The sequence below is a fragment of the Coturnix japonica genome, unplaced genomic scaffold (genome assembly GCF_054131305.1).
Source record: "Coturnix japonica strain WE unplaced genomic scaffold, WE-NBRP24 Scf099, whole genome shotgun sequence".
NCBI classification, from domain to species: Eukaryota; Metazoa; Chordata; class Aves; order Galliformes; family Phasianidae; genus Coturnix; species Coturnix japonica.
The window spans coordinates 135,703-158,602 of NW_028189002.1; the positions used below are offsets into that span (position 1 = coordinate 135,703).

Genomic DNA, 22,900 nt, shown 5'->3' on the forward strand with positions numbered 1-22,900 from the left:
AGGAAAAAAAAAATGTTTTCTCTACTAAATTTGTTTTACCAGGGACTGTGTGCCATTGGTTCCTTTTTTGAGACGCTCCGAACATATTGGGCCATGTTTAAGCTAGCCACTTTTTCTTATGGAGCTATACAATTGTATAATGGATTGAAAGCATGGTTAGCAATGCTCACTTCGTATCTGCATACAGCTCCAGAGGGAGCAACTAATGCAACTAATTATACAGAAATGGTGATTTTTAAGCGTGCTCCTCTTTCTTTCTATGAATCCTTTATGCAGTTTTTGAATGATCAGTGGGCCACACTCTTAATCTCCCTGATCTTACTGTTGATTATTGTAATAATCTCACTCAGTATCTGGATTTATAACATCCGGAGGAAGTCTTCCCTAGAACCAGAGAATACTGAGTGGCAGGGAATTGAAGAGATTCTCAAAGGACAGACATCTTCAGTGTTATGGAGCTTCACTCCTGAACACTTGAAGAATCCTGAGAGTTTGATTGCATATTTGAGGCAGGAATGTTGTGGCTCAGGCAGATCTCAGGAGGCACAAATGATTTTGGGCCTAGCTAATGCTTATTGGGCCTTAGTCAATACCATTCCTGAGAGGGAAGTTTTTGAAGCTGAGAGAGAGAGTCTCAGGGCCGAGAAGGAGAGTCTTAGAGCTGAGGCAGAAAAACTTTGGGCTGAGAAGGTAGAGAGAGAAAAAGCTTTTGAAGCTGAGAGAAAAGATCTCCTGTACCAACGAGACTCAATCTGGTACGAGAAAGAGAGTCTTAGAGCTGACGCAGAAAAACTTTGGGATGAGAAGGTAGAGAGAGAAAAAGTTTTTGAAGCTGAGAGAAAAGATCTCCTGTACCAACGAGACTCAATCTGGTACGAGAAAGAGAATCTTAGAGCTGACGCAGGAAAACTTTGGGATGAGAAAAGCTCCCTGCAATCCCAACTCAACACTCTCCAGTCCGAGCACAGCGCCCTCCGGTCCGAGCACGACACTCTCCAGTCCGAGCACGGCGCCCTCCAGTCCGAGCACGACACTCTCCAGTCCGAGCACGGCGCCCTCCAGTCCGAGCATGACACTCTCCAGACTGAGCGCGATGCCCTCCGGTCCGAGCACGACACTCTCCAGTCCGAGCACAGCGCCCTCCGGTCCGAGCACGACACTCTCCAGTCCGAGCACAGCGCCCTCCGGTCCGAGCACGACACTCTCCAGTCCGAGCACAGTGCCCTCCGGTCCGAGTACAACACTCTCCAGACTGAGCGCGATGCCCTCCGGACCGAGCACAATGCCCTCCAGACCGAGCACAACACTCTCCAGTCCAAGTATGACGCCGTCCAGTCTGAGTGCGGCACCCTTCAGGCCAAGCATGATGCCTTCCAATCCAACTGTGATGCCCTCCAGTCCGAGCACAACACTCTTCAGTCTGTGCATAATGCCCTCCGGTCCGAGCATAACGCTCTTCAGACTGAGCACAATGCCCTTCGGACCGAGCACAACACTCTTCAGTCCGAGCATAACACTCTTCAGACCGAGCACAATGCCCTCCAGACCAAGCTCAACACTCTCCAGACTGAGCACACTGCCCTCCAGGCCGAGCATAACGTCCTCCGGTTCGGATACAACACTCTCCAGTCCAACTACAACAGCCTCCAGACTGAGCTTGGTGCTGTCCAGTTTGAGCGGAACGCTCTCCGAGACCAGCTATGTGCCCTCCAGGGTGAGTTGAATGTATTTAACCAACTACCAGGGGCACATGTAGTCCAATTTGGCCAGCCATTGGGGGCACATGTAGTCCAATCTGACCAGCCACCGGGGGCACAGGTAGTCCAATTGGACCAACCATCTGGGACACCAGATACAATGTTGGTTGCCCCTGTAAGAGGGCGAAAGACAAAAAAAGTTTCAACTCAGTTAGAGAAAATGCAGAAGGAGTTAGAAGAGCGGAGGGAGTTAGGAGAGCAGGACTCGGGAGACTCAGGGGAGCAGGGGGAGTCAGAAGACCAGAAGAAGTTGGAGGAGCAGAGGATGTTAGAGGGGTATAAGAAGATGATAGAGGAGCAGAGGTTAGAGGAGCAGAAGATGATAGAGGAGCAGAAGAAGTTAGAGGAGCAGAGAAAGTTAGGAGAGAGGAAAAAGAAGGAGGGTTACCTGGAGGAAATAACACAAGCATCAGGGTCAGGGTCAGAGTCAGAAGAGGAGCCAAAAGCTACTTTTTCTTTACGAGAATTTCTCAAGTCCAAACTTGTAGATGGGGCAGCCTCATCAACACAGTTGCCACCATCAACACCTGGGACTCTTGATAGAGCAAAAGGTGAGCAAAGTATTACGACCATTATTGATCGATCTTTTAAACTGAGTGAAATTCGAGATCTAAGAAAGGATTACACACGTCAGCCAAAAGAAAATATGGTCACTTGGTTACTTCGCTGCTGGGACAATGGTGCCAACAGTGCATGGCTCGATGGCAGTGAAGCTCGCCAACTGGGTAGCATTTCCAGGGACCCACGTGTGGACAGAGGTATTGGCACATGCCAAAATCGGTCCTACACCCTCTGGAAGCGGATGTTGATAGCGGTAAGAGATAGATTCCCCTTTAAACGGGACTTGGAGCCTGAGAGAAAGAAATGGACTGATATTGAGAAAGGTATCCAGTTTTTGAGAGAAAATGCTCTGGTGGAAATGCTATACAGCCGCGAGTTCAATCGTAATGATCCAGACCAATTACATGATCCCGAAGCAGTCCGTGTTCCACGACAAATGTGGCGTGACTTTACAAAAGCTAATTCGCCAATTAGAAAATCAGGGAGTGATTAGCAAAACGCACTCGCCTTTTAACAGCCCCATATGGCCAGTGCGTAAAACCAGTGGGGAATGGAGGCTGACGGTAGATTACCGTGGCCTGAATGAAGTCACACCTCCATTAAGTGCTGCTGTACCAGACATGCTAGAACTCCAGTATGAATTGGAGTCAAAAGAAGCTAGGTGGTATGCCACCATTGATATTGCTAATGCCTTCTTTTCCATCCCATTGGCTGCAAAATGTAGGCCACAGTTTGCTTTTACCTGGAGAGGTATTCAGTATACCTGGAACCGTTTACCCCAGGGGTGGAAGCACAGCCCAACAATTTGCCATGGATTAATCCAAGCTGTTTTGGAACAGGGTAATGCTCCTGAACACTTGCAGTACATTGATGACATTGTGGTGTGGGGCCATACAGCAGCAGAGGTTTTCAAGAAAGGGAAACAGATAATCCAAATTCTTTTGAAAGCTGGTTTTGCCATTAAGCGCAGCAAGGTGAAGGGGCCTGCCCAGGAAATCCAGTTCTTAGGCATAAAATGGCAAGATGGACGTCGTCACATCCCAGCAGATGTGATTGACAAAATCACTGCTATGTCTCCGCCCACAAATAAAACAGAGACCCAATCTTTTCTGGGAGTAGTGGGCTTTTGGAGAATGCATGTCCCAAACTACAGCCACATAGTGAGCCCTCTCTATCAGGTAACACGGAAGAAGAATAATTTCTCATGGGGTCCTGAGCAGCAGCAGGCTTTTGAGCAGATAAAACAAGAAATAGCCCGTGCCGTGGCCTTGGGGCCAGTACGGACGGGACAGGATGTGAAGAACATCCTCTACACTGCTGCTGGAGAGAAAGGTCCCACCTGGAGTTTGTGGCAAAGAGCCTCAGGAGAGACCCGAGGCCGACCCCTAGGATTTTGGAGTCGAGCATATAAAGGGTCTGAGGAGCGCTACACTCCAACTGAGAAGGAGATCTTAGCCGTGTATGAGGGGGTTCGGGCTGCTTCTGAAGTAGTTGGGACAGAGGTTCAGCTTCTTCTAGCACCTCGCTTGCCAGTAATAAACTGGATGTTTAAAGGACAGGTTCCCTCCACCCATCATGCTACTGATGCCACTTGGAGTAAGTGGATTTCATTAATTACTCAACGAGCTCGAATGGGAAAACTCAGCCGTCCTGGAATTCTAGAAGTGATCATGGACTGGCCTGAGAGTAAAAAAATTGAAACACCACCTACAGAAGAGGTATCACGTGCTAAAGAGGCACCACCATACAATGAGCTACCAGAAAACGAAAAGAAATTTGCCCTATTCACAGACGGATCATGTCGTATTGTAGGGAAGCATCGCAGATGGAAAGCTGCTGTATGGAGCCCCACACGACAAGTTGCAGAGGCCACTGAAGGTAAAGGAGAATCAAGTCAATTTGCAGAGGTAAAGGCTGTTCAGCTGGCTTTAGATGTGGCTGAACGGGAGAGGTGGCCAATGCTTCATCTTTATACTGATTCATGGATGGTGGCAAATGCCTTATGGGGGTGGTTGCAACAGTGGGAAGATGATAATTGGCAACGAAAGGGTAAACCTGTTTGGGCTGCTGACCTGTGGAAAGACATTGCTGCCCGAATAAGGAACATTGTTGTAAAGGTGCGCCATGTAGATGCTCATGTGCCTAAAAGTAAGGCTACTGAAGAACATAAAAATAACCATCAGGTTGATCGAGCTGCCAAAATTGAGGTGGCTCAAATAGACTTGGACTGGCAGAACAAGGGTGAATTATTCCTAGCTCGGTGGGCCCATGAGACTTCAGGTCATCAAGGAAGGGATGCAACATATAAGTGGGCCAGAGACCGAGGGGTGGACTTAACTATGGACGCTATTGCTCAGGTTATTCATGATTGTGAAACATGCGCCATAATTAAACAAGCCAAGAGGATGAAACCTCTTTGGGGGGAAGGGCGATGGCAAAAGTATAAATATGGAGAGGCATGGCAGGTTGATTATATCACCTTGCCACGATCTCGCAATGGTAAGCGGTATGTACTCACCATGGTGGAGGCAACCACTGGGTGGCTCGAAACATACGCAGTACCCCATGCTACCGCCCGAAACACCATATTAGGGTTGGAAAAGCAAATCCTGTGGCGGCATGGCACTCCAGAAAGAATTGAATCAGATAATGGGACCCATTTTAAAAATTCCCTTGTAACCACTTGGGCCAAAAATCATGGCATTGAGTGGATTTACCATATTCCCTATCATGCACCAGCTTCTGGTAAGATTGAACGATTCAATGGGTTGTTGAAAACTATGTTGAAAGCAATGGGTGGCGGAACGTATAAAAATTGGGAGAACCATTTAGCAGAAGCCACCTGGTTGGTCAACACTCGAGGATCTAGTAATCGCAATGGTCCTAACCAATCCAGCTCCCTACGTACCGTGGAGGGAGATAAGGTTCCTGTAGTACACATAAAGAGCGTGTTGGGAAAGACGGTTTGGGTCCTTCCAGCGTCTGGAAAGGGCAAACCTCTCCGGGGTACTGTCTTTGCCCAGGGACCTGGGTGCACATGGTGGGTGATGGACAAAAATGGGAATGTTCAATGTGTACCACAAGGGAATTTGATGTTGGGGGAGTGCAGCCAATGATTTTCCTGTAAATATATAGGTAGAGTCTCAGCAAATATTTCAATTAGGTACAGAATAGTTCAATTAGGTATAGGACTTAAGATAGAGTGGATTAATGTTAAGGAAACACTTTCTTCTCTATATACCTTAATTAGGCATTCTGTAAGCAAGTTTTCCATCTGGACTCTATATCCTGCACTGGCCATGCATGTGTAGAGCACACATGGAAAGAAGTATAAGTCAAAAGGAAATCTGCTGTGGTGGCTGGGAAAGGATGAGTGCACCTTGATGTGGGGGACGCCCTACTAGCGCTGCCTTTCCCCTCTACCGCTGACATGTTTTCCTTTTTCTGGCAGTTTTGCCATTTTCTCAAAATTAATAAATAGTAGGTTAGGTTATAGAGTTTTGTTCTCAACTTAGGGATTTGTATGGAATAAATATAAATTGTTGAGAAAAATAAGGTTGCTGATTATTCACAATTATACATATGAGTGTGTATGTATGTATAAACATAATGTAATGATGTAGAATAAGGGGTGGAATGTCATGGTTTAATAATTTTGTATTTTTTGCTATCAGTATTCCACATCATAACATCATATAAAGCATGAATAATTTTACTGAATCTGCAACTTACAGAAGAAGACTACATCTCCCAGGGAACAACACGATAGGTCACGGGACCTGGACTCTATATTAACTCTGTCGCAGAACAGACTGACGTCTTTCGAGTTCTGGCGTTCAGGGGAGTGTGTGGGAGCCTTCAGCCGTTCGCCTAGATTTACAGTAGGCCTCTCGGTTACGGGACTCATTCTCTCTCCTATTTTGCTTGATTCGTTAGCTCAATTTTCAATTATATTGTATTATATTGTGTTATCCTGTATTTCGATATAGTATTTAGTAAATAAGTGTGCCTCCTTAGATCGTTGCCGCTGTTTTCTTTTCCTAATTAATTTTTTTTCCTTTCGGCCTAGGGCCCCTCCGGGGCCCACGGCCCCTGTCACGGGCGCAGGTGGATTTTTAGTTCAAACCGTGACAGGTGTCATGGGCCCATTGAGTTATGAAGAATTCACTCTTATTCTGCAAGTCCAACTCTACATGATGACTTCAATTTTGGTGGCCCAATCCAACTTCTGGTTGCTTTGATGTTTTTCAGTGGCATGACTCTTGGGTATGTGGATGTACTTTTATAACCATTTCCTCTACTTGGGCAGCAATATCTTTCCACAGTGCTACCATTTTCTTTGCTCCCATTGCTGTAACCACCTCCATAGGACACTTGCTAGCACCCAGGAGTCAGTGTAGAGATAAAGCACCGGTCACTTCTCTCATTTGGCAATATCTAAACTCAACTGGATGGCCTTCACTTTTGCAAATAGGCTCGATTCAACTCCTTCAGCAGTTTCTGCAGCCTGTCTTGTAGGACTGCATCCACCTCTGATGCTTTCTCACAATATGATAAGACCCATCAGTAAACAAGGCATATTGCTTCTCACTCTCTGCTACTTTATTATTCAGTGAGGCCTCTTCAGCGATGTATCATCTCTTTCTCTGGTGATATTCCAAAACATTGACTTTGGGTTAATCCATGATGACTTCCAAGATTGCTCAGGGACTGGGATTGCCTATTTGAGCCTGTTCTGTGATCTCCATTTGGCATCAGGTGCGTGATGTGTGGAGGGGGCCTTCCCTTTGAACATCCAGACCTATACAGGCAGTTGGGATGCCAAGAGGAGCTGTGCTTCAATACCAACCCCTTCATATGCTTTCAAAAAAAAAAAAAAAAAAAAAAAAATTCAGTTGGAGCGTAGTGAACTTCAGATCCTCTGTATCCCTGACTCCAAAACCCTAGGGATCAACGAGTTTCTGCCAGAGGTTCGAGGTAGGGCCATTCTCCCCAGCTGTGGTGTAGAGTACACATTTCCATATTGTCCTGCCCAGACTGGACCAAGGGATACTGCATGAGCTGTTGAATTTGTTCAAAGGCTTGTTACTGCTGAGGGCCCCATGTGAAATTGTTCTTCTTTTGGGTTACTTCATAGAGAGAGTTTACAATCCAACTGTAATTCAAAACATGCATTCTCAAATAACCCAGAATGCCTTAGAAAGCTTGTGTTTTCTTTTTGCTATTTGGTGGAGACATAACTGTTATTTTGTTGATCACATCCATAGGGATCTGACTGCATGCATCTTGCTATTTCATTCATAAAACCTGTATCTCTTGTGAAGACCTCTTGATGTTACTTTGTTTTGTGGGGAAAAAAAACTGGCTTTCAAAAGCATCTGGACATCTGGATTATTTTCTTTCCTTTCCCAGAAACTTTCTCTGTAGTACAGATGCACACAGTGATGTCATTGATGTAATACAGGTGTTCAGGAGCTTCCCCCTGTTCTAGTGCAGTGTGGATCATCCCATGGCAAACAGTAGGTCTGTGTTTCCATGCATGGGGCAGTGGATTCCAGGTGGACTGGATGTCCCTCCAAGTGAAAGCAAACTGGCCTGTACTCTACTGCCAAAGGGATTGAGGGAAAAAAATGCATTAGCAATATCAGTTGTGGCATACCACTTCGCTGCCTTTGACTTTAGTTCATAGTGAAGTTCTAGCATTTCCAGAATGGCAGCATTCAGCAGTGTTGTGCCTTCATTCAGTCCACGATAGTCCCCTGTAAGCCCCCACTTTCCATTGGACTTTTGTAATAGCCAAAGGGGACTTTAAAGGGTGAGCAAATTTGTTGATCACTTCTTTGCTCTTCATTTGATGAATAAGCTTATGGGTGGGAATCAGGGAGTTTCAGTTGGTGCAGTATTGCCACCAATGCACCATGTTGGTAGCGATCGCCATCTGCTGTTCTTATATTCTTAACCCCACAACAGAAGGATCCTCAGAGAAACCAGACAAGGTAGACAGCTGCCTAATGTCCTCTGTCTCCAAGGCACCTATATCAGAAGTCTGCTTGCTACCCTTTTGGGTCCTTGAAGTACCCTCTCCTGAGGTCATCTATATACGAAGGATGCACAGATCCTCTGGACTAGTTACAATGGGATGCTTTTGCCACACATTCTCAGAATCATACAATCATAGAATTGTTAAGACTGGAAAAGACCTCTATGATCATCTAGTCCAATTGTGAGCCCATCACCACCATGCCCACTAAAGCATGTCCCTAAGTGCCACGTTTTTAGAACACTGACAGGGACAGTGACTCCACCACTTCCCAGGGCAACTTGTTCCAATGCTTGATTACCCATTCAGAGAAAATATTTTTCCTAATGTTCAACCCAAACCTCCCCTGGCACAAATTGAGGGCATTACCTCTCATCCAGTTGCTAGTTACCTGGGAGAAGAGACCAACCCCCATCTCACTACAGCTTCCTTTCAGGTAGTTTTAGTGAGTGATAAGGTCTTCTCTGAGCCCCTTCTTCTGTAGAATAAACAATCCCAGTTTCCTCAGACACTCCTTAAGTTTCAGACCTGTCATGGTTTTATGATCATCAGTATTCCACATCATCACATCATGTAGTGTACTGGGAATTCAAGTGTTAATGCCCCAGGTCCACACAGCAAAGAGAAAAAACTATGTTCCTCAGAAGACTGTTCACTGTGCTGATATCATTCCTGCACAGGGGGAATGTATATAAGGCGGTGGCAGGTCATATGACATTCTCTTGCTTTCCTTCACCTTTTTCTCTTTGCCGCTCTTCTCCTTCGCTGCTGCCTGTCCTGACTGCACAATTCCTGTAAGGCCTACAGTTTTCAAATACTCTCTCATTATATCTACTTTATTGGCTTCAATTCTAATTATCTTGCATTCCAATATCATATTTAGTAAATTAGTTTGTTTCTTCTCAAATCGTTGCCGCTGTTTTATTTCTAATTATTTTGGGGTCCCCTGTTTCCTCTCTCCAGAGGTGTGGATTTTGCGAAATCCCTCTGCCCCACTAGTCATGGAACCGGGTTGAACCAGCCTGTAAACCATTGACAAGACCCTTCACCAGTTTTGTTGACCCTCTTTTGGAGATGCTCCAGCACCTCAGTGTCTTACTTGTAGTGAGGGGCCCAAAAACTAAACACAGTATTGGAGGTGTGGCCTTACTAGTGCCAAGTACAGGGGAACGATCACCTCTTCAGCCCTGCTGACTATACTATTTCTGATACAAGCCAGTATGTCATTGTTTTTTTTGGCACTCTGCTGGCTCTCATGTTCAGTCAGCTGTTGACTAACACCCCCAGGTCCTTTTCCACTGCATGAAGTTCAGCTCACTTCAGTTCCCTCAGACCCTCTCCTTAGCAAGACAGTACAAGAAGTTGAAATGTTCTTGGCTCTGTGCAGCCACTGCTCAGCAACTAAAACGCTGGTATGTTATCAACATTCTTTTACTCCGTAAGTCAAACCATGACATATACCAAACACTATGAAGAAAAAAATCAACTCTGTCCCAGCTGAAATCAGGACAGCAGGGCTGCATTTTAGCCACTGGTCTCCTAACCTATATGTCCATCCAGAATTACACCATCCCAGATGGATCTGTCCTCTTTATATCCTCCCTTTGGGTATTTATACACATTGATTAAGTCCCCCCCATGCTTTCTCTTCTCTAGGCTGAACTGGCCCAGCTCTCTCAGCCTTTCCTCAGAGATGCTCCAGTCCTTTAATTATTCTCATGGCCCTTCCCTGGACTCCCTCCAAAATATCCAAACTGGACATAATACTCCAGGTGGGGCCTCAACAAAGGTGAATAAGAGGGGAAGGATCACCTCCTTCAACCTGCTGGCAAAACTTTGCCTAATGCAGCCCGGGCTACTTAGTTAGCTTTCTTCGTGGCAGTGGCATGTTTCTGGCCCATGTTCAACTTAGTGTCCACTAGGACCCTGTGTCCTTTTTAGCCAGGCTGCTTTCCAACCTCCCCCAGCTTGGTGCTTGGGTGTTGGTACTGGTGCTTGGGGTTGCTCCTCCCCAGGTGCAGGACTTTGCACTCCGCCTTGTTGAACTGTGTGAGGTTCCCACTGGCCCATTTCACCAGCCTGTTGAAGTCACTCTGGATGGCAGCATGCACTTCTGACTAATCAGTCACCTCATGCCAGTTTTCTGTCATCAGCAAACTTGCTGAGGGTATATTCTACTCCCAGATCATTAATGAAGAGGTTGAACAGGACTGCACCCGGTATTGACCTCTGGGGTATTCACCTTGTTACTGGCTTCCAATGGCAAATATATTGCTGTTTATTTTCCAACAATTCTGGGATAAGCAAAATATTAGTTATATTACAGGCTCTTTTTTAGAATTTTAATTAAATTACAGTTCTGCTAAAACTTTAACATCATAGACTAATAACACACATATCTGTCATGGATTAACCCTTGTAGGCAGCTGTGTGCCACATAGCTCCACGCTCATTTCTTTCCCCCTTGTGAAGCAGAGTGGGGGAGATATTCAGAAAGGTAAATAAAAAGTGAGTAAATAGTAAAAGTTGCACGTTCAAGCAAAGAAAAACAATGAATTAATTCACTACTTCCCATTGGCAGCCAAGTGTTTAGCCATTTCCAGGAATGCTATTCTTCATCATGTGTAACGGTTACTTGGAAAGACAAATGCTGTAACTACAGATGTCTCCTCCTCTTCTTTCTTTTCCCTAACTTTTATTGCTGAGCATGATACAATACAGTATGGAATATTCATTTGGTTAGTTTGGGTCAACTGTCATGGCTGTTTCCCTTTCTAACTTCTTGCTCACCTCCAGCTTCCTCACTGTCAGGGAAGTGTGAGAAGCAAAAAGACCCTGCTTAACTATGCTGATGCAGCATCAATAGCTGAAACACTGGTGTGTTATCAAAAGCATTTTGGTCACAAATACAAAATACAGCACCATATGAGCCACTATGAAGAAAATTAACTCTATCCCAACCAAAACCAGTACAATTTCTTATATCTAAGTCTGTACAGCTTAATTAACATTTATGTATAGACTTTCAATTTCAGTTTCTATGAAATCATAATTCTCATCCTTAAAAACAAATAAGCAAAACAACAATGACAACAAAACAATAACAGCTTCATAAAGCAATTATTTTTATAGATTCTCTTATGTACTAAAAACATTTTTTACCCACTAAAACCAGTCAACAAACAAACAACAAAAACAAATTCAATAACACCTCACCTGCATCAGCTCTGGATCGTTGAGCTGGTGATTTTCCAAATGGGGTCTTCATTCATCTGTGTTTAAGTGAGCAGCAAAGCTGCTAGACTAGGGTGAAAATCCAGTTCTTCACAAATACCCAAATATCTTCTTACTCTTGAAATATGACAACTACTTATGAAACCACCATCCAACCAACAAATTGTTCTTCCTCAAATATAGGAGGACTTTCAATTATATTAGTCTGAAAAAAAGAAACAGAAAACAAAAAAACACCTCAGTATAGTCTGATTTGCAACTTGGTTAAAATAAATATTTGTGTTAAAATGTTTTTTATTTCATGTTGAATTAGAAGTCTCTTTGTATTGTTATTCTTTACACATCCTTTAATCACAGGGCAAGTAGCCATATACTAAGACTGGTACTTTTATTCACTGTGCAGGCTCTTTATCCAATCAAAATCATCCTCAGACAGATAGACAAAGAAAAAAACTCTTAAAACCCACTTATCTTAGTACAAGGAGGAATGACTACTACTTTAAGAACCCCACATGAAAGTAGAAGAAACTGCATTACTTTCACCAGAAGTAAAGCAAAGGCCAACTGCTTCCATTTCTTAGAAACAAAATGCTTCACACCCACATAAGAGAATTACTTCTTTTACAGATACAGTTTTGTTGGTTTGTTGGTTGCTTTTTTTTTTTTTTTAAGTAGAAAAATATCCCAATGCTTAAAAGGTAGAAAACACACATATTCCACTGCAACGCTCAAACCATCAATTAAATACATTAAAAGAAGATCTGCAAAAAATCATCGGTGATTTGCAATACAGTTTCAAGAATCTGAATTTTTTGATCATCACGTTTTTCTAGATTAGAGAGATATGTGGTGACAACATTTTAAAGTCTTTTCCAAGACTGAAGTTACAGACATTTGTTATCACCAACTATTTTATACTAATATTTCTGGACTGCAAACATTTCTCCTAATTAATCCATTAATTTTAATTGAATTATGAGAGCAGCTTTTCCATATTGTGAGAACAACCTTTAGCATAACCTGAGCAGATATAAGCTGAAGGACAGGAGGCTTGTGTAAATGTAAGCTCAAAAACAGAATGCGGAGGAGGCTGCAGAACTTGCTGAGAAGAAAGGAAAGTAAAATAAATATCCTGTTAAAGATGAGACTGCAAAACAGATGCCTCAGTTCAACACAACACCAGTGACAGCCGGTTCAGGCTATCCCCCAACTCCCCTTAAAAGGTTGGAAATTCACAGCGAGAATGATTACTAGCCTACATCCCACAACCAACACCAACAGAGACCCCCCACCACATATTCTCAGGACAGTGGGACAATATGTTAATTATTTCTTAGAATTTTGGACTGTTTTCTTGGAATGAAATGAATATGTTTATGCTCTGCCTTTAAATATGTAGTTGTTTTTCTCTTCAGTGTGCACGTTTGGTCGAGCAATCCCACATGCACCCAGTGCTGCTTGGCATAACTCACTAGCATGTCAAGTTATTGTAGGTTTTCTTGGCATCACGATGCTGCACATGGCTAAGACATCAGCCTAGGTCAGCTCATCCTTTCAGCCTAAGAAAAACTGATTGACAAATTACAGAAAACATGATTACTACAATCAGTGGTGGCTTCTCCCTTCTCTTACCAACAGCAGCTTTGGAACGTGCTGTTCATTTTGACAAAAGAGTCAAGAACATGAGGAACAACCATAACTATTGACCCAGCTGTGGGAAAAGGTGTACCTATGTTCATGCCTCGCTGAAGGAATGAACATACAAGAATATGCCCCGTGGTGTGCTGAAAATTGCATTTACTAACATTTTGCCAATTCTTTCACGTTCATTCTTCTGTACTTTATGTTGGGTTGAGCCACATATTCACTCCCCTCATGCTCATCTGGTTAACTCAGGGAGTCATTCACATCTTTTAATGAACTCAGGGAGAAGCATTTACACTACCAGCTGATCCACTCAAATGACATTAGCTGTTTATCTAAAACAGAGGTCATCCTCCATCCAGTCCCCTTTGTGTTGAGATAAAAATCAGCTTTCTTTGCAACAGCTGTGGTAAGTCACACCCTGAATTATCATAGAATCATAGAATTACCCAGGTTGGAAAAGACCTTGAAGATCATCAAGTCCAATTGCAGCCTAACCAGTACCCTAACTCTAAAAACCCTACACTAAATCATATCCCTAAGTACCACATCCAAACGGCTCTTAAACACAACCAGGGATGGCGATTTAGCCACCTCCCTGGGGAGCCTATTCCAGTACCTAACTACCCTTTCTGTAAAGAAGTTCTTCCTAATATCCAACCTAAATTTGCCCTGGCGCAACTTGAGGCCATTTCCCCTCGTCCTGTCACCTGACACTAGTGAGAAGAGACCTGCCCCACTCTCACTGTAAGAACCTTTCAGGAACTGGAAGAGGGCAATAAGGTCTCCCCTCAGCCTCCTTTTCCCCAGACTAAACAGCCCCAGCTTTCTTAGCCTCTCCTCGTAGGGCTGATTCTCCAAGCCCTTCACGAGCCTTGTTGCCCTTCTCTGGACCTGCTCCCGTACCTCCATGTCTTTCCTGTGCTGAGGTGCCCAAAACTGAACACAGTACTCGAGGTGAGGCCTCACCAATGCCGAGTACAGGGGCAGGATGACTTCCCTAGTCCTGCTCACCACACCATTCTTGATACAAGCCAGGATGCCATTGGCCCTCTTGGCCACCTGGGCACACTGCTGGCTCATATTCAGCCGACTATCCATCAGCACACCAAGGTCCCTTTCCATCTGGGAGCTTTCCATCCACACCTCCCCAAGCCTGTAGGGTTGCCTGGGGTTGTTGTGACCAAAATGCAGGACCCGACACTTGGCCCTATTGAAACTCATGCCGTTAACCTTGGTCCATTGATCCAGTCTATCCAGGTCCCTCTGTAGTGCCCTTCTCCCCTCAGGCAGATCAACACTCCCTCCCAACTTGGTGTCATCTGCGAATTTGCTGAGGGTGCACTCAATCCCCTCATCCAGATCATCAATGAAGATGTTAAACAGAAGCGGCCCAAGCACCAAGCCCTGGGGGATGCCGCTCGTGACCGGCCACCAAATGGATTCCACTCCATTGACCACAACTCTCTGGGCCCAGCCATCCAGCCAGCTCTTCACTCACCAGAGCGTGCGCCCATCCAAACCACGGGCACCCAGCTTCTCTACCAGAATGTTATAGGGGACAGTGTCAAAGGCCTTAATGAAGTCCAGGTAGACCACATCAACAGCCTTACCTTTATCTACCAAGTGGGTCACCTTGTCATAGAATTAAATCAGGTTAGTCAGGCAGGATCTACCATTCATAAACCCATGCTGACTAGGCCTGATCCCTTGGCTGACGTTTAGTTGTTCCGTGATGATACCTGAGATTATCCTTTCCATAACCTTCCCGGGCACCGAGGTGAGACTGATGGGCCTGTAGCTGCCAGGATCGTCTTTCCGGCCCTTTTTGAAGACAGGCATCACAATCGCCAGCCTCCAATCCACCGGAACAATCCCAGTCAGCCAAGACTGCCGAAAAATGATGGAGAGTGGTTTGGCAACCACATCTGCCAACTCCCTCAGCACTCTAGGGTGCAAACCATCCGGCCCCATGGACTTATAAACATCCAGCTTTTGAAGCAGGTCCAGAACCATCTCATTGATGATCACGCAGGGCTCATTTTGTTCTCCCTTCCCATCTACCAGCACAGGGGGCTGTGTTCCCAGGGAGTTACAAGCATTACTATTGAAGACCGAGGCAAAGAAGGTATTAAGTACCTCAGCCTTATCCCGATCCTCAGTGACCAAGTTGCCCTCAGAATCCAGCAAGGGATGGAGATTCTCCCTAGCCTTCCTCTTGCCGTTGATGTGTTTATAAAAATATTTACTATTCTTCTTAACCTTAGCAGCCAAGCTCGGTTCTAGCTGCTCCTTGGCTTTCCTAATTTTCTCCCTGCACAGCCTCACTACATACCTGTAATCCTCATAAGTAGCTTGCCCACTCTTCCAGAGACCATAAACTCTCTTTTTGTTCTTGAGATCAAGCCAAAGATCTCTGGTCAGCCAGCACGGCCTCCTCGCCCGTCAGCTCGTCTTTCGCGATTTTGGGATTTTGGGACAGTCAGCTCCTGCGCCTGTAGGACAATTTAAAGTATTCCCAGCCTTCCTGGGCTCCCACACTCTCCAAAGTTACCCCCCACGGGACCCTCTCAACCACAGTCCTAAGGAGGTTGAAGTCTGCCCTCCGGAAGTCCAAGGTGGCAGTTCTGCTGACTCCCCTCCGCGGTTCAACAAGGATCAAGAAATCTAGCATTTCATGATCACTTTGTCCCAGACGGCCTCCAACCTTTACATCCCCCACCAGACCTTCTCTGTTAACAAACAGCAGGTCCAGAAATTTTCTTCCCCTTGTCAGCTCCTTCACCAACTGTGTCAGGAAGTTATCTCCCACACACTCTAGAACCTCCGAGACTGTTCCCTATCTGCTGTATTGTAATTCCAGCAGATGTCCGGGAAGTTGAAATCCCCCACCAGAACGAGGGGGAGTGACCTTGTGACCTCCCCCAGTTGTTTATAAAGCATCCCATCCACCTCTTCATCCTGGGTAGGTGGCCTGTAGCAAACTCCCACAATAACATCAGTATTGTTGGCCTTAGCTTTTATTCTGATCCATAACCTTTCGACCCTATCATCAATGTATGTATAAAAAAAAAACAGGAAACGAAGAGGGATACCTACTGGGGGGGATAGCTGATAAGTGAATTGAGAAGAATGTAAACCCCAAGTACCTCAGCCAATGGGGAAAGGGCTCACTAGCATTGGGGTACAGGGATAAAAGAGGGGCTGTGTCCCCTGGTACTTTGAGAGACTCCACAGGGGTATGCCTTGGTGGAATCTCCCTTTATTCGAATAAAGAAAGCTGAAGACTCTCCTCTCCTGTCTCTTTTGGGAATAAAGAAGATCGAGCAAGCACACTGGAGCAGAAATTTTCCTAGCATTTACATGACAGTTTAACACTCTAAAGGGATTAAATATGGATGGATAAAATGACGTTTTATGAAGATGAAACTATGTACTTTGATAAAATCTTGAATTTTAAAGAATATAAGATTTTAAAGTCAAGTGCAACTTATTAAAATAAACCAGTGCCACGGAGTTCTCTAGATGAATCTATGTCCACGACAGGGGAGCAGTAGATCTATGGCCCCCCCAGCCCCTCAAAAAATAGGAAGGGAAAGGGGAAAAAGGTAGGGAGATGGGAGCTGGGCTCAAGGAAACAAAACAAACAGAGCAGAGGAAATGATCTAAGGAGGAAAACTTATTTTACTAACTATGATATTACAATTCAGGATAACACAATATAATAAAATCTAATTGAAAATGAGGCAGGGTAGCAATCCTACTTTTTGCTTTGCTTCTTCCACTCAAGATCTTGAACTCCACCATCTCGTGGTCACTACAACCCAAGCTGCCCCCGACCTTTACTTCTTTAACAAGTCCTTCCTTGTTGGTGAGAATAAGGTCCAATAACACCCCTTCCCTTGTCGGTTCATCCACCACATGCATCAGAAAGTTGTCTTCAACACATCGCAAGAACTGTCTGGACCGCGCATGCCTGGCCACGTTGCTCATCCAGCAAATATCTGGATAACTGAAGTCCCCCACCCATAAGCACCAGCACCTAGGATCATGATGCTACTTCCAGTTGCTAATGGAAGGCCTCATCAACCCCATCCTGATCAGGGAGCATGTAGTACATACCCACAACAGCGTCACCCTTACCAGCCTGCACCTTGATTCTTACCCACATGATCTCCACTGCAACATCACTTTCCCCCACGTGCAGTTCAATACATTCTAGCTGCTCTCTCACATAAAGAGCAACTCCACCACCCCATCTCACCAGCCTGTCTTTTCTAAAAAGCACATATCTCTCCATGACAACATTCCAGTCATGCGAGCTGTCCTACCACGTCTCCATGATCACAATGAAATCACAGCCTTGTGACCACACACAGATGTCCAACTCTTCGTGTTTATTATTACTCTTCCCCAAATTTAGGGAAGCAGCATCCCCCACCACCCCCGCCCCTCTCCATCCCTTTGAACTTCACCTTCTTTACCCTTGAAGCTCAGTTTTGAGCCTCAAACTACCCCCTCAGCCCCAGTAGCCCTCATTTTGTTCCCATCCCCTTCATACATCATCACATCATGCTTAATATATGCAAGCAAACCATAACTAACGAGTATGAGACAAACACAGAATTACTAACTGCACTCCCCCAGCATCAAATTCCCTTGTGGTACACACTGGATGTCCACATTTTTCTCCATCACCCATGGCATGAGTTACCTAGATTTACCTGTGCCCGTAACAGGGGCAGCCGAAAGGGAAGGGAAAAAAGGGGAATGGGAAAAGAGAACAGTGTCAGCAATCTAAGGAGAAAAACTTATTTTACTAAATATGGTATTGGAATACAAGATAACACAATATAATACAATATGACTGAGACTAATAACTCGAACAAAACAGAGAGAGAGAGTCCCCGAAAACTAAGAGGCCTACTGTGAACTCTAGGCGACATGGCTGGAATGCTTGCCACTGTCTGAGAGTCCGAGAGAGAGAGAACTCCAGCCTGGGAGCAAGATTATATATGTCCTCCTCCCGTGACTTATCTCTGGTCATGAAGTCCTCTGGGATATGTAGTTTTCTTCTGAGAGCTGAGTATTCAGGATGTTGTTATTCCACGGAACTGGAGTATGAACCTTTTAATAATCGATACTGCACATGATGTTATGATGTGGAATACTGACAGCAACATTACAAAACCATGACATTCCACCCCTTATTCAACATTATTACATCATGGTTAATATATATACATATATACACGTATATAATTAAATGTATAACTATAATAACTAAAATAAACTACACATGCAAATATATCCATATATACATAGAATTACTGACTGCACTCCCCCAGCATCAAATTCCCTTGTGGTACACATTACACTGAACATCCCCATCCTTCTGCATTACCGACCAAGTACACCCAGGTTCCTGGGCAAAAACAGTTCCACGGACAAGTTTGCCCTTTCCAGAGGCTAGAAGGACCCAAACGGCTTTTCCCAACATGTTCTTTACATGTACAACAGGGACCTTATCTCCTTCTATAGTGTGTAGGGAGCTAGACTGACTAGGACCATAACAACTGACAGATCCTCTAGTATTGACCAACCAAGTGGCTTATGCCAGATGCTTTTCCCAGTGTTTAAATGTTCCACCACCCATTGCTTTCAACATAGTTTTCAACAACCCATTGTATCGTTCAGTTTTACCAGAAGCTGGTTCATGGTAGGGAATATGACAAATCCACTCAATGCCATGATCTTTGGCCCAAGTATTAATAAGGGAATTTTTGAAATGTGTCCCATTATCAGACTCAGTTCTTTCTGGGGTGCTGTGTTGCCATAGGACTTGTTTCTCAAGACCCAATATGGTGTTTCGAGCGGTAGCATGGGGTACTGCATATGTTTCAAGCCACCCAGTGGTTGCCTCTACCATGGTAAGCACATAACACATACCACTACGATATTGTGGCAAGGTGATATAATCGACCTGCCATGCCTCCCCATATTTATATTTTTGCCATCGCCCTTCCTCCCAGGGGCGTTTCATCCTCTTGGCTTCCTTAATTATGGCACATGTTTCACAATCATGAATAATCTGCGCAATAGCGTTCAGAGTTAAGTCCACCCCTTGGTCTTTGACCCACTTATATGTCGTGTCTCTTCCTTGATGTCCTGATGTCTCATGGGCCCATCGAGCTAGAAATAATTCGCCCTTATTCTGCCAGTCCAAGTCCAAGTTGTTCATCAGTAGCCCGACTCATGGGCACATGTGCATCCACATGACGCACCTTTACAACCATATCTTTTGCTCGGGCAGCAATGTCTTTCCACAATTCAGGAGCCCAAATAGGTTTACCCCTCTGTTGCCATTTATTTTGTTCCCACTGTTGTAACCACCCCCATAAGGCATTTGCCACCATCCATGAGTCACTATAAAGATAAAGCATTGGCTACCTCTCCTGTTCAGCAACATCTAAGGCCAGCTGGAAAACCTTTACCTCTGTGAACTGACTTGATTCTCCTTTACCTTCAGTGGCCTCTGCAACCTGTCGTGTGGGGCTCCACACAGCAGCTTTCCATCTGAGATGCTTCCCTACAATACGACATGATCCATTAGCAAACAGGGCATATTTCGTTTCATTTTCTGGTAGTTCGTTGTATGGTGGGGCCTCTTTAGCACGTGACACCTCTTCTGCTAGTGAAGTTCCAAACCTTTTACCTTGAGGAAAGTCCATGATCACCTCTAAAATTCCTGGACAACTGAGGTTCCCCATTCACGCTCGTTGTGTAATCAGGCATCGGTAGCATGATGGGTGGAGGGAACCTGTCCTTTGAACATCCAGCACTGGCAGTCGAGATGCCAAAAGGATCTGCGTTTCAGTCCCAACTACTTTGGAAGCAGCCCGAACCCCCTCATACACGGCTAAGATCTCCTTCTCAGTTGGAGCGTAGCACTCTTCAGACCCCTTATACGCTCGACTCCAGAATCCCAGGGGTCAGCCTCGGGTCTCTCCTAATGCTCTTTGCCACAAACTCCAAGTGGGACATTTCTCTCCAGCAGCAGTGTAGAGGATGTTCTTTACATCCTGTCCCGTCTGTTACTGGCCCCAAGGCCACGGCACGGGCTATCTCTTGTTTGATCTGTTCAATAGCCTGCTGCTGCTCAGGGCCCCATGCAAAATCATTCTTTTTCCGCGTCATCTGATAAAGGCGGATTACAATGAGGCTGTAGTTTGGAACGTGCATCCTCCAAAAGCCCACTACTCCCAGGAAAGACTGTGTCTCTTTCTTGCTAGTTGGTGGAGACATGGCAGTGATTTTGTCGATCACATCTGCTGGGATGTGACGACGTCCATCCTGCCACTTTATACCTAGGAACTGAATTTCCTGGGCAGGTCCATTTACTTTGCTTCGCTTAATAGCAAAACCAGCTTGCAGAGAAAATTGGATTATTTGCTCTGCTTTTGTAAAAACTTCCTCTGCTGTATCGCCCCACACAACATCATCAATGTACTGCAGGTGATCAGGAGCACTACCCTGTTCCAATACAGTTTGGACCAACCCATGTCAAATGGTTGGGCTGTGTTTCCATCCCTGGGGCAAACGGTTCCAAGTATACTGAATGCCCCTCCAGGTGAAGGCAAACTGTGGCCTACATTCTGCGGCCAAAGGAATGGAGAAGGTGTTAGCAGTGTCAGTGGTGGCATACCATTTGGCTGCTTTTGACTCCAGCTCGTACTGGAGTTCTAACATGTCCGGCACAGCAGCACTCAGTGGGTGTGTGACCTCGTTCAGGCCACGGTAGTCTACCGTCAGCCTCCATTCTCCACTGGCTTTACGCACTGGCCATATGGGGCTGTTAAAATGTGAGTGAGTTTTACTGATCACTCCCTGATTCTCCAACTGGAGAATCAAATCATGAATGGGGAGCAAGGAATCCCTGTTGGTGCGATACTGCCGTCTGTGCACTGTCTTTCTAGCAATCGGTACCTGCTGCTCTTTTACTCGTAGCAGCCCCACAACAGACAGGTCCTCTGACAGGCCAGACAAAACAGACAGCTGCTTAATGTTGTCCATATCTACAGCAGCTATCCCAAAGGCCCATCGATACCCCTTAGGATCCTTGAAATGCCCCCTTCTGAGGTAATCAATACCAAGTACACACGGAGCCCCTGGGCAAGTCACAATAGGATGTTTTTGCCAGTCTTTACCAATGAGGTTTATTTCAGCCTCCAGCACAGTCAATTCTTGAGAGCCCCCAGTCACTCCAGAAATATGGATTGATTCTGTCCCTTCATGACTTGAGGGCATCAGAGTGCACTGTGCACAGTTATCCACCAGTGCCTTATATTTCTGTGGTTCTGATGTGCCAGGCCATTGAATCCACACAGTCCAATAAACTCTATTATCCCTCTGTCTCACCTGACTGAGGGCAGGGCCCCTCTATTGGTTACCTCTGATGACTGGAGCAACTCCACTGGTGGTTGGTATATCTAGTAGTTCTTTCACCCGTGCTCGTAGTACAGAAGTAGGCTGGTCATGCCACTTCCTCATGTCTTCTCCACGGTCACGTAGGTAGCACCACATGGAAACACACGGTGCAATCATACTGTTGTTCCTTGCTCGAGCTGGAATGCGTGTGCGTCTAATAGCTGAGACTTTTGATTTTACAGGTGGGGAGTAGTGTTCATCACCTTTAATTAGTTTGATCAGCTCCTTCAGTAGACTTACTTGATTGTTCTGATCTTCATTGGACACTTCTGATACTTGTACAGGTTTGTCACGATTAGTCGATGGAAACAGTTTCTTGTGCATTTCATCCAGCCGGTCTTTTACTTGTGAGATGGCAGAAACTGAGGCGCGCAGTGGGGGGAGCTGCTGTTAGTAGTTTTCAAGTGTCATAATCAGTTCAGAAAATCGGGGCCTTCTCTGTTGGTCCACGTATCTTCCAAATGTTGTTACCAGTGTCTGTGCGTATCTTTCTGGTACTGTACTTGTGAGTTTCTGCCACATGCCAGGAGGCCAGTAAGTCGTACACATGGTAAAAGAAAGTCGTACACATGGTAAAAGAGCTATTGCTCACCCTCAGGTGATTGCTAACAAGGCAGAGCTTGTCTGCTCTCTCCTACAGGGTGATTTTGGTAATCCTGGGATAGTTGGTATCATACAGTGCCATCTATGTAGCTGACCTATGTCAACAACTAGCACCGTTGTTCTTAACATCCTCTGTTAAGCTTAACAAATGATATATTGTAATTCTGTTTGAATTCTCGTGTGAGTGTGGTGTGACTGAGATGCAGCACAAATAGTGGAATAGTGTACAAAGGAAAAAGGGTTAAAGAGAAAGTAAGTTTATCTGTGATGGCATGAGAGCAACCCCCCTGCACTGTTCCCCTGCAAGCAGAACTCTGAGTGGGAGAGAGAGCCAGGATCAGAGACTGCTGCTGTAAACAGCAAAGGGGGAGGTGGAGTGGATAGGGCACTGGATGTGAGAATAGCCTTCATGTGCAGAGATCTAGGGAACCCGAAATCCCAGTGTTAGCACTAGATGGCTCTGGAGAGAAGGTGAAATGTAATGATGAGAGTTTGGAAAGTGAGGTAGTTTGGGAAGGACACAGGCTGAGGATGGCAAAGATAAGCAAGATGTATCAGGGATGTCAGGACTGAA

The 22,900-nt window shown here is 45.2% G+C and overlaps 1 protein-coding gene and 1 pseudogene across 8 annotated transcripts in view; one reads left to right on the forward strand and one right to left on the reverse strand.

Moving 5' to 3' along the window:
* Nucleotides 1–22,900, reverse strand: part of LOC146751316 (spindlin-W) — a 180,924-nt gene that overhangs the window by 110,004 nt on the left and 48,020 nt on the right. For all 8 annotated transcript variants that reach the window (XM_085534785.1, XM_085534786.1, XM_085534784.1 and 5 more), the window contains one exon: nucleotides 11,575–11,797. In XM_085534785.1, the coding sequence (XP_085390911.1) occupies nucleotides 11,575–11,626 (52 nt within the window). In that variant the 5' untranslated portion in view covers nucleotides 11,627–11,797. The remainder of the gene's footprint in view (nucleotides 1–11,574; nucleotides 11,798–22,900) is intronic.
* Nucleotides 12,751–15,220, forward strand: LOC146751320 (uncharacterized; annotated as a pseudogene).